The sequence below is a fragment of the Python bivittatus genome, unplaced genomic scaffold (genome assembly GCF_059951505.1).
Source record: "Python bivittatus isolate LINGU-HERP-01145 unplaced genomic scaffold, Pbiv_v1 ctg000960_np1212, whole genome shotgun sequence".
Classification (NCBI taxonomy): domain Eukaryota; kingdom Metazoa; phylum Chordata; class Lepidosauria; order Squamata; family Pythonidae; genus Python; species Python bivittatus.
Window position 1 is genome coordinate 12917001 of NW_028277124.1, and position 12403 is coordinate 12929403.

Sequence of the window (12403 nt, forward strand, 5' to 3'; positions counted from 1 at the left end):
CAGGGCTGGCCAAGCAGCTCCAAGTGATGGACGGTGGCCTCAAAGCAGCTTCCGTGGGTGCTTTTAGGACAAAGAGGCTGGCTTTGCATCAGCTTAGCAGTAATGGTTATTTTCTTACCAAACGGGCTCATTTCAAATGCTTTCCACACGTGTCTGTCATGTCTCTTGACTGACTGAATAAACCAGGATGTCCTTACGGAAAGGCTCCGTTCCTCCCTTTTGGATAGCTTAGAAGTGCCGTGACTGTATGTGCTTTATGACAAAGGACAGTCCTTTGGCTCAGAAAGCTGTCCTTTAGATTTATTTTTCAGAAACTCACTTTTGTCCTTTATTTTGGTCCTTCAACTTTTACCATACAAATGCAGTCTCACCATACAAAATGCATTAAGGCAGTCTTTCACATTCAGGAGAAAAATACAGAAACTGAATGGTCTTTTAAAAATAATGTTACATATACTGTTTGATTTTAGATACTTTTATTGGAATATGCATTTTTGTAAAGTTTTTCTTAGTTTTGCTCTTGCCTTTTCCTTTGTAAAGCAAAGTTATAAGCAATTTTTTTTATCCTGATGAACCTCTTTCAGATTTGCCCCTTTTTCAGGATTGTCTTTTATTTTTCCCAAGAAAATTGGGTCACCGTTCTAGAAGGCACCTTCCAGGCAGAGCACGTGGGTGGGGATATGCAGAGCGGGGTGGGGGTTGCTCGTTGAAATGAGTCCCTGAGCTGGGAGGGAGATCTTTCCGACACGTGTAGGGACCGTTCACACGTGCCGACCGAGCGCTGGGGGGAACGGGCTATTCGCCTCCGCTGGAGGACGCAGTACAGCGCTCCAGCCTCCTGCACAAGCTGGTGACCATTTATTCTATTTAGGTATTTATTCCAACCGAAGCCCCGAAGGAAAACAGACACGGCTCCCTTCTGGGCGTGGCTCCGGGGCTCCACCCCTTTGGTCCTAGTCTCGCAATGCCGTGACTCATCTGCGCGCTTTCGTTCCCTCGTGCGCTTGCGCCTGCGCAGTCGCCCCTTCAGCTTCCCCTCAGTTACTATGGCGGCTGGACTGAGCGGGATGTTTGGGAACCAGGGCCCGGTTCCTCCCCCGCCGCCTCCCCCACCACCTCCTCCGGTGGCCTCCGGCGGCCCGGGCCCCGCGGGGCTCCTCCCGCCGAACCCCACGGGTCCGCGAAACCCCATCGGTACCCTCGTGGATGAGCTGGAGGCTTCCTTCGAGGTAGGCCGTGCGGGACGAGAGGCCTCCCCAACCATAGAGATGAGGGAGGTGGGCAGGCGCAGGGCTGTTGCCGTCCTCTTTTGGACGAGTGCGCTTCTTACCATAGAGAATAGGAAGCTAGCCAGAGTCCCTTCGTATGGACTTCCGGTTCCGAGTTTAAACGGTAGCTTGCTTGAGTAGAGTGAAACCTTTCGTTCTGTTGCGAGCCTGTGTGGGATAATAATAGTGACCGCGATGACCCTTGGCTTGGGGAACTCTGTGGGTGACCTCTGTGGGTGAAAGCGGGCCCTCGCTTTCGACCTAGCCTACCTCGCAGGGCGGTTGTTGTGGAGATAAAAAGATCCTCCTGGATGCCACCCTGAACTCATCGCAAGGAAGAGAGGTAGAACCACCAAATAAAAACAGTTGAAGGAAATAAACTTTTAAAAAGTTGAAGAAAAGTACTATTAAGAACTGCCTTCTGGAGAAAGAATCAGGATATAAATGGAATAAAGATATTGTCGTATCTTTTGATTTAAAGTGGCCTGTCAATGCTGATTCTAGTAGGTTTTGCTCTTTCCTGTATTTGTATGGTAGAAAACCAGGTGCGCGTGGGGAAGGGGATAAATCCCTTACAACAGTCCTGCGATATTTTTCATTTTCCAGTGAGGAAGGTGCCCTAGTCTGTTGCAGCAACAGCAGCAAAAGTCTTGTGCTACTTGGACAGTCAAATTGACAGTGGCCTATGTTTTGTAGTCTACCGTTCATGGATAGTTTATGAAAGTTCATGCCATCATAGATTTGTTAGTTTTAAGGAATCATATTACTTATTTGTGTACTCATCTATGGTATTGTAGAGTCACAAGTGGGGCTAAGATGGTTTTGCTTTGTAAAGGTATTGTCAAATGTAAAAATGGGGCCAGTGCACAATCTCCCTTGGTGGAAAACTGAAAGTCTCCAGTAGCTACTATTACAAGTAGCTCCTCTTTTGTTTAATGTATATATAAATCTGTTTGTGGCCAAAATAAATCAATTAGAACTTCACCCTTCAAAACTAGCAAACAGACATATTGCAACTTTGTTGTATGCAGACGACATAGTACTTCTATCACAAATGCTAATTGGACTTAAACGAGCCCTGAATGCTCTGGCCAGTTATTGCTCCAAGGAAGCACTTGAAATCAACTATAGCGAAACTAAGATTTTGATCTTTGCAAAGAGACCTAAACTGCATGCCTAGAGAATAAATGGCCAGAATATTGAACAAGTAAAATCCCTGGGCATGGTTTTCTGTAGCTGCACTAAATGCAGTGCACACCAAAACTATGCTATATAAAATGCTCAAAAAACAGTGGTTGCAATTCAATCCTTTCATTTTACCAGAGGAGCTCAGCATATCCCAGCAGCACTGAAGCCATATTTAGCTGAGGCTTGTGTACAACTACTCTTTGGTGCCCAGGATCTTACCCTTTCTTACTCCTCTGGAAAGAGTTCAATCCAAATTCCTAAGGGCTATATTCCAGGTAGCCCCCTGCGTTCCAAATGTAGTATTAAGGAGGGAAGCAGGGTTGTCTAAAGCCGAAACAGGTGCATGGACTTGTATTATAGCACATTGGCTGAAATTACTGTTCTTTCCTACAGGTTTGAGTTCTTTCCTTATTGAGGACAATTATAAATCACTATGGTTCAGAACTATTTCACAAAAACTGCAACATCTTGGCTTCTCCAGGGAGGTGTTCCTAATGATGGGCTATGAGCGTGCACTTAGTGCATTTAAACAACATATCAGAGATCTGGTAGTCCAACAGGACCAGTCTGCTCTACCTAAGAACATTTTTCTGAGCAGTCAAGCCCGTTTTTATAAACCAGCGAGTTACTTACATTATATAACTGTCTCCGAATTCTGAAGGGTGCTACTGTAGCATGTTGCAACGCTCTTCCCACAGCAGTTTTGGAGGGCCGATACAAAAAAAGTCCATATGAGCTGAGTTTGTGCCCCTGTGGACAAGGAGCTATTGAAACTACAGCTCTTGTCCTGCTATAATGTATCTTCTATAAGGACTCACAGACCCATTTTATAATTCCCTATTTGATAAAGTACCCGGGAAATTCTGATTTTTTAATGATATTTTTTGTTGCTATCTGATCAGTATGATTCAATTTCTTTGAACGTAGCTAAATTTTGTTATATTATCCGTAAAATTAGGCAGACTTTGGTTGCCCACTGACAATCCCACCATTATTATTACCATGTTTTATTTCATTTTAATGCATTTTTATTTGTATTTGCACCAATCTGTATTTTGTTTGTAATTCTGGTCTGTGACCATAATAAAATATTGATTGATACTATTACAAGTATATTTAACTGTAGAGGACAATTAAAAAGAGCACAGCGCAGACGTAGGTTAGTTGGTTGAGGGTATTTTTTAATGCCTTTGATAAGGGGGGTTTTGCCTCTGAAAGTTTATGTGCTAATTCAGCTATTATAATTGGTCAGTATGAAAAGATTAGAAACTGCCACTCAGTTAAAAACAACCCTTAATGTGAACTTTCAAAGCAAAATCACTGAGGGAAAATAGTACGTAGCAGAGATACGGGCTGGAAAATATTCCAAAGTCAGAATATTCCACTTTCAGGTGATTGTTCCTAAACAGTGCATCTCCTTAGTGGGCTCCACTAGCTGGGAGAGAGAAGGAAGGGAAACAGCTGGAGAAGCTGCAGAGAAATGAGACTTCTATGTAGTCCCTATGTGTCCAGGCTGAATGATATTTTTTATGTGGAAGACTTCCTGCTGTGCAGTGAATAAATAGGAAGAAACCAGAAGCAGTTTCCATGTGTGTACACTTGCGTTACCCTTGATTCTTCCCTCAGTAGTCATTCCTAATGATCTGCTTGAAAGGGACGTGATGTGCCTGTCTCCTCCTCAGATCTCTTATCATAATGCCTGACCTAAAAAAAAAAAACACACCCAAGTGCATGGCATCATGATGTTTAATTCACTGAAGAAAATTGCCCATTGTGGGTATTGTGGTCAAGCGTATGTCAACAATGCTACAAGGGTGAAGAAACATTTAATGCAGTACAGAAAATATCCTGAAAAAACACAGATCATGTACAAAAAGCTAATCCAAGATGAAGTATGTCATCAGACAGAAGCCTGTCTCAGGAATTCCGTAGTTTCTATATTGCAGTTAATGATGTTTCTCCACCTATCAGAGCTTTTTGTTTGCTTTAATAGAATGTTCAAATCATAAAGAACACTGAGGTTTTTTTCCCCCCATATCAATTTTTTTTGTTTTAATCTGCGCTCAGTTGTTACCGACTCTGCAGTGACTGCTTGGACGAGTCCTTGCAGTTTTCAAGGCAATTGTTTCGGAAGTGGTTTGCCAGAGCCCCCTTCCTAGAGCAGAGCCCAGCTGGCGAGCGCAGGAGGCGGTGTTTCCGTTGCTTAGCGCCCTTTTCGGGCGCGCGTGGTTTTTCACACTTACCGGCAACTGCTCCCAACTCCTTTTTTGCAAGGCGCTGCCAGCATTTTTCCTCCCACCGGAGTGAGAGTACCCATTTATCTACTCACGTGAGTTTTCAAACTGTTGGGTTGACAGGAACTGGGGAGGAAACAGGAGCTCACCCTGCTAACGCGAAGGCTGGACTCGAACCGCTGAAGCGTCGACCATTTCTGGCCGGCAACTTTCAGCGTCATTAAGCCACTGCGCCACCGTTTCCCCCGCATATCAAATAAGATAGCCCAAATATTTATGCAGACTGGATGTTTGACTCTGCTAAATTGAATCGTACTCATTTTCCAGAAAACCACATCTCTGCGTGTAGAGTAGAGCATGTTTTTACAGGCAGTGTTTTTCTTTTAGAAGAGGCATTCCTTTCTCTGTATGGAGTAAAAAAATAATGCTTTATTTAAGATGATATGTGAAACTTCCATTTGTAAGAATTTGAAAGTTTTTAAAAAAAGAATTTGGGTCTTAAAAAAGATTAGCTTGTTCACTAAAAACTACAATGCAGCTTGTCACTCTTACAAGAAAATAGTTTGTCAGCATTGCAAATTGTATTGAAAAACTCAATAAAAAGGAAGTTTGCAGTCCTTCTAATCTTATCTCGTTTCATCTGAAAAATGAACGCTATTTATTCTGTCCAGACAAATGTGAGCTCTGTATTTGTTTGAAATTAGCTCAATGTAGTATGCCATTTATCTGAACAGAGCAGAGTTGGAAATAAATTTTGTACAAGAATATTTTTTGAGAAAGTAAAAATATATTTCAGTTCAGCTTTATGTGTGCCAAAACTAAGAAAAAGGTCTAACTTCATAACACTGTTAACATTATCTACTTTTGTAATAAGTGCTTTTTGTAATTATCCAGGCTTGCTTTGCTTCCCTTGTAAGCCAAGATTATGTAAATGGTACAGATCAAGAAGAAATTAGAACTGGTAAGTATGGGTGTCCATCTTCAATTTAACTTCAAATATTATGCAAAATGGTCATCTCTTTTTCTCTTACTGCCCTTTGTTTTGAACATGTTGAGATTGAACTTTACCCACCTTTATGAAATTGGAGTGATTAATAACAACAAAGAAGGCTTAACAACCAATTGTGGTTGTTATGTGGAATTGATAGGATTGGAATGTTTTTCATTTAAATTACCTCATGGAAGATGTATAAAATTAGACAGGCATTTATTCTACTAAGAAATCTGTTTGTTGTTGGCAGAACACTAAGGGGGTTATGGGTAGTGAAACTACGATATTACTGGAGTGGGTAGAACTGAATTTTGTGGCTTTTTATATGTGAGCTTAAGAGTAAAATACACATTCCAGGCTCATAACAGGGTGGGATGTTCCAGGTATCACAAATATCAAGCTGAGAGCTGCATGCCATTCTCCCCAGTCTCAATTTAAAACCTGAAGTTATCAGGCAGTCTTTGCTTAACGACCCTAATTAGGACCAGAATTTCTGTCACTAAGCGATGAGGTTGTTAGGCAAAACATCATGTGACTGCACTGCTTAGCAGTGGCAGTTCCAGTTAGGCAAGGACCACGTGCTTCTGTCCTGCTGCGTTCACCTCCGCTTAACTCCCCCTACCCACCTATCTCCCCCCATCTCTGCCCTTTTGGCTACCTTGCTCTCCACTGCCCTGTCAACCTTCACCATCTTCCTCCTGCTGCTTATGAGGTGCACCAGGCCTGGAGCTTCTCAAGGCAACTGCTGGCCTTATTTTTACATTTTACACATGCAGACTCAAGTTCACACTTCCTGTCTCTTAACTGATACAGCATTTGTCCTGACGTTTATTCTTTAATAGCCTTAAAATGTTGTTGCTCATTTCCTAGGTGTTGACCAATGTATCCAGAAATTTTTAGACGTTGCGCGACAAACTGAATGCTTTTTCCTACAGAAAAGGCTACAATTATCTGTCCAGAAACCAGACCAAGTAATTAAGGAGGTAAGGGCTATGATTTTCTTTAGGCTTAAGCATGATTATCTGATTCTGTGCTAAATTACAACACAGTAATTGGAATAGTGTGAGTGAGATCTTGATCTTAAAAGGAGTGGAGGGGACTTTAGTTGGAATTACTTCTGCATAACTGCTTAAAAAAAAGAGTGGAACCCTGTTGAATAGAGCTATAACTCATTTATTAAATAAATTAGGACTGAATCCACCCTGAGCAGAGTATTTTAATGTACCTGGTGAAGAACTGATTAATCGTTGTATGATGATGATGATTTGTTAACTCTCATCTGTATTAACGAGATTCTGAAGAAATCCACTAGTTTTTGGAATGTTTTCCCCATAAATATAAGAAGAAAAATACTTATTTTGTGCAACACATGAGAAGTAGTGTAAGGCAATTGTAATTGAAAATGAGGTCGAGTGCCGCTTATCAAAATTCCTCATAAGGAGTTGTCTAAGAAAGGGAAGCAGCTGTTATTTTAATTCAGATAATTTGACAATGCACATCAAGATACTTGTTTTTCTGAGGTTTAGTAGTTTTTGTTGCCCAGATGGAAAGGTTTTTCCAGGGAGAGATTCTTAGTTTACCTTTCCTGCATGCTTCTATCTCATGTAGGATGTTTCAGAACTGAGGAATGAATTGCAGCGGAAAGAAACACTAATCCAGAAACACTTGGGAAAACTTCGTCACTGGCAACAAGTTCTAGAAGATATTAATGTCCAGCAGAAAAAACCTGCCGAAATGCCTCAGGGACCTCTGGCATATCTAGAACAGGCTTCAGCCAATATCCCTGCACCCCTCAAGCAAACATGAAAAGAAGCATCATTGAAAGGCCAGATTAAAAGTTGCTAGACCTTCCTCATTTTGTACATTCTGTATTGAAAAATATGTTGTTTTTGAAAAAATGGACGGCTACAGCTGTCATTACGTGGATCACAATGTATGATTTTTTAATCACCTGCAAATTGAACACTTTCTCCCCCCCATCTTTGGGGCTGTTATATCCTTTCATTTAAGGAGCAAGAACTGTCACATGAGCTTCCATCATGATACCTGAACCTTTACAAGCGCTCTCTTGTGCTCAGGAGTGATGTAACCATGGCATAAAATACTGGCTGAAATGCAGAGGGTTATTTTAAGTCTGTCTGCAGTCAATTTTGTAATACTTCCCTTTTGAAATATAGTCTCAGTCATTAAGAGATTTCAGATGAGGCAAGAAAGAGGCAAAGGCTTGATGTGCCACAAAAATGAAATGTATGTAAAACAGCCTCTTGACTCTCACGAGAGAGAATTGTCACAATGGTTATGCTACTACTCCATTTCATGGCACGTTGTATTAAACAAATAGTCCTACAGAAAATGCTTGTTTTTGTTTATTTTCTGTCTAAGGGAAATAGCAGAGTAGTTACAATTTTCTTTCCCCAATCCCAAATCAGTGCCTGGTGTTTCAGCTTCCTACCTATTTTACTTCTGTGAATCAAGTTATGCCTTTATCTTTGGATTTTGGAATCACGGTGCTTTTAATTTCCTTGGCACAGTTCCAACTTCTGGTTCTGTGTTTCAAAATTCTTGTGATATAATGTAAAAAGAAAAACTGCCTTTGAGAAATATGTCATGATCTAAATTGCTTTAATTACACATACAAAGCAAAATTACTTTCTGAACAGAGTGTTCGAGTTGGGCAGTTGTATGCTTTAAATAAATAGAAAAAATGTACATGGACAAATCATGGTTTATCTAGCTTTATTTTAATAACGTTACAAATGAACTTCTGGTGAAAGTAGTTTTTATTTTTATGTGATAACAAATTAATTTTATAGTATACGAACATACATGTTACTTTGTTACAGACCATTTATGAGGATTCTGGTTCCCTAAGAATGTCTTATCATATATTGCATAGTGATAATAAGGGTTGGCATTTTAAAAGTTGTTCTTCATTTTCTTCCTCTTAAAAGTAGTTTGACACTTTAACAGTTGGCACTTAATTCTTTGTGTTTGTCACAATTCAGCATAGAAACCAACAGAATTGCCTCCAAATCTGAGCTGGACCGTGGTTATGATGTCTGCAGGCAGTGCAGATATACTATTGTTACTTTGTTTAAACAGATGTTAGAAGAACATTTAGGATAACATTGTAGTTATGTAATGAGATTTTGTCCCGAAAGCTGTAAAAAATAAGCCTGAATTTAAGTGGAGTTGGATGAAGTATCCCAGCTGTTTTGACACTGGCATGCCGTCATTGTGAGTTTATACATCGATCCCAATGAAGTATATTCTTTCACTGAAATACTTCCACTAGGAGAACTTTTTCTCTTCTTTGCAGGCCTCTCACACATTCTCAAAATGTGTTTCTGGCAGTTGGGGCAGACGAGGAGGATGTCCCAATGGGTAAAATTGTAAAATGCGATTTTGCCCAGTATGAATTTAATGCTCAGTGCTAATTTAAATATATTACATTCTAATATAAGTATTTAACACAGCACTGCAAGCCCTTATTTATTTTTAAATAAAATTAAAAAAGAATCACAGATGCATGCAGATTCATCCTTGGCTAGATTCATTCTCTGTACTGCACTGTGTACCTATGTTGTAGACAAGGTTAAGAGCTCAGCTGTGACTGAGCCTACTAAAAACATTCCACTTCTAGATACAATATACATTTTCTAAAGTATATGTATAGCAAAACTCCAAAGCAAGTTAACTGATTTTGGCTTGTGAAGATCTTACTAACAACTGGGAAAAGTAGCCAATAAACTTTAAATAGAGTTTAAGTGTTGCTATTAATATTTCAAAGTGCCAAATAGCTTAGGACTGGAAACCATCAAGGGCCACCTCTTCCCATATATCTATGTGGCTCTATCTATTTTGCTATTTTCTTGTTTTTTTTTATAATGTAAATTGCCCAGAATTGGCATTCTTTAAATCTATGTAAATAAATAAATAAATAGATAAATAATAAATGTCTACTTGTGTAGTGAAATCTTCCTTACAAATTTTACTTGCTTCAGATTTGGTGAAATGGGCCTTTGCAGTGGTGGATTCCCAGCTTTGAAATATTCTTCCAAGGTTATTGGCCTAAGACTGATGTCTTTTTAGTACCTAGGCTTATGTTTCCTAGCCACTGAAATAGCCAGTTTTGTTCCGCACAAGTTTCTTTGTAAGTTGCATGGCTTCAAATCTGCTCCACTGGTTTTGATGTTATTGCTGATATAGTATTAATAGCTGTTAAAATGATCAAGTATAGTAAGATACTTATAATCCATTTTACCTAGTATTTGCTGAATACCAAGACTAGTTATAAATTAATATCATTTAAAAACATCATTAATTTTCCTTTACAACAATGAACTGTCATGTTTACTTTTACTATTGAATCTCTTATATTTAGCTGCTTGTGACCTGTGATTCTTTCCTTGTTACTCTGCAGGATACCATATAAAGCACACTGTATAAATATTTAATAACACTAATGGCAATGCTGATTATTGTAGAAACGGTTTCATCAGAAAGAAAAATATTTTGTAAACCACTCTTGGTGCCGTGAGTCTGGTTTCTGAGTGTCTTTGAGTTTTGATGTTTCATTACTTTGCAGACTGAAAAAAAGTTAAAAAAAATATTCAGTGTAGTGATACTTGTCTGACACACTGTGTCCTAAGACTCTGTTTTGGAAGAAATGAGACTAGTCTTGAAACATGTTTGCTGCAAACACCTCATTAGCTGAATCAATCAATTGAGGAACTGGAACCTAATTGAAACTTAAAACAAATACTGGAAGAAGCATAAATAATAAGTGAATGTTTGCTATCTCTCTAAATCCATCACATTTTGAAGAAATTACATGCTGTCAGACTCCAGTGTGAACAAACTCTTGTTTGGGGTTCCAGAAATAAAGCTGGCATATCATAATTAAAAGCTATTCATTTATTTTTCCATCCACCCAGCAATTAATGCCTATTGATTCCATGCTTCAGGAGAACAACTGGAGGGTCATAAGGCAGCTTGGAGTCTTCTTAGAAGAAAACCCAATCATCACCCAAGAAGGGTATGGCAAACGTTTAGCATAGCATGTGAACATATTCTATGTTTGTAACATGGTGTTTGCTTCATGTTCTTTAAATTACCGCAATCAGTTACAGGCTGTCTTGATGGATGGGTGAATAAGGGGTGCATAACCCTCCCAAATAAAAGATACAATCAGTGGCCACAACTGTGGTTTCTCATGGCAATTATCTACCCCAATCAATCTTCTTTAGCTTAATTTTTAACTGAAGTTAAAGCGCAGACATACTCTACAAAACAAACCACTGCAAATGAGGAAAGGTATGGATACCGGGTTGCCCTTTAACAATGATATAAAAGTTAAAGCAAAGGTTTTAAATCTTGCAGAGTCTGATTTCTGTCAGCTCCTTCCTCTTTTTAATTTCAAATACTTGTACTGCATTTGGGGGGAGGACAGTGACAGCATCTGTATTCTCAAACTGCGTTCACCATGTAGCAGATATAAACTCTATATTCAAGAATTACAATATATATTTCATCATACCTAAGCCATGTTGGATCAGGTAAATCTTACTGTTTGGATTTTCTTAAATTGTTTCCAACCGATGTGATATTTTGAACCCCTTTGGGGGAGATATTCTGATGAAGACTAGAGATGCTTGACTGATATATCCAGATAAATCTTTAAATGGTGCTTACAGACATGGTACACATAGGATCCTAATTGCTTAGTCCCTTGGTGCTCACAAAGGATTCTACCCCTTTCTACAACCATCAACTCACTGATAGGTTTTGGGGACCAACCATGGCAAGAGGAAAAAGTTCTCAGCGCAGAAACAAGATAAAAAGGTTTTGTTCGTTTTCATTTGAGGTATTCAGCCTAGCATTTAAAAAAAAAGCAACTGTTACTTTCTAAATCAAATAGCTCTGAGATAACAGGGCTCCAGCATTGCTTTTCTCATTACCCCAAACACATCATTTGCTTCATAGGAAATGTCAGTTGCTTTTATCTTGCCAACCATTCATTTTCATTGAGGTATGAGGGTTTGTGCATGCTTTAAAAATCAAAACGGAATTACAAATAATAAACCAAGAGAGTGACCTGGATGGTTCTTTTATATTGGAATTACAAAAGAGGTTTGTTAAAGCTTGGATGAATCTTGTGAGAAGAGATAAAAAAAAATGAAAAGAAATCAAGTTCTATGACATTACTTGAATGAACTAAAGATTAAGATTGTTAAAAATAAAAGGAAGGAATATAAAGTTGATTTGTTTGATCAAGGTTAAAATAGATATATTGTTATTTCTGGTAACACTTAATGGACTTGCTGACACCAGGACTGAAATGACAATGCTTTATGGATTTGTTTATAGATAAAAGATGGGACATGGGATGAAGAGATCATTGGTTGTAAATTAAAAGGAGGTAAAAAGTCACTAAAGTTGTTTATACTTGTGAGGAAGGTTGGAAATCACTTCTTTATATATTTTCTTTTTTATTATATTCTTTCACTCTTTTTTTCCTGTGCACTTTTTATTCTTTCTACTCTTCTTTCTTTTAGTTTGTATTAGTTTTTACTATTTGTAATTATAATCTTTAATAAAATTATTTTAAAAAAGTTCCAGGGCTTAAAATACTAATTTTTTTATCTATGTTTTAGTTCTCATCCTGAAGCAAAATAAGGATGTTATCTTGTAAGACAATAATAAAAGATGGAGATGGTGTT

At 38.7% G+C, this 12403-nt stretch overlaps 2 protein-coding genes across 2 annotated transcripts in view; one reads left to right on the forward strand and one right to left on the reverse strand.

The window, feature by feature from the left end:
• The first annotated feature begins 1012 nt into the window (after positions 1-1012).
• Positions 1013-12240, forward strand: MED28 (mediator complex subunit 28). Its single transcript, XM_007444367.4, has 4 exons — positions 1013-1229; positions 5585-5651; positions 6552-6664; positions 7290-12240. The coding sequence occupies exons 1-4, from the start codon at positions 1047-1049 to the stop codon at positions 7485-7487; spliced, it is 561 nt and encodes a 186-aa protein (XP_007444429.3). The 5' UTR covers positions 1013-1046; the 3' UTR covers positions 7488-12240.
• The window catches only part of FAM184B (family with sequence similarity 184 member B), a 56524-nt gene continuing 54259 nt past the window's right edge, over positions 10139-12403 (reverse strand). Inside the window, exon 14 of the mRNA XM_088131367.1 lies at positions 10139-10270. Within this exon, the coding sequence (XP_087987493.1) occupies positions 10180-10270 (91 nt within the window). The 3' untranslated portion in view covers positions 10139-10179. The remainder of the gene's footprint in view (positions 10271-12403) is intronic.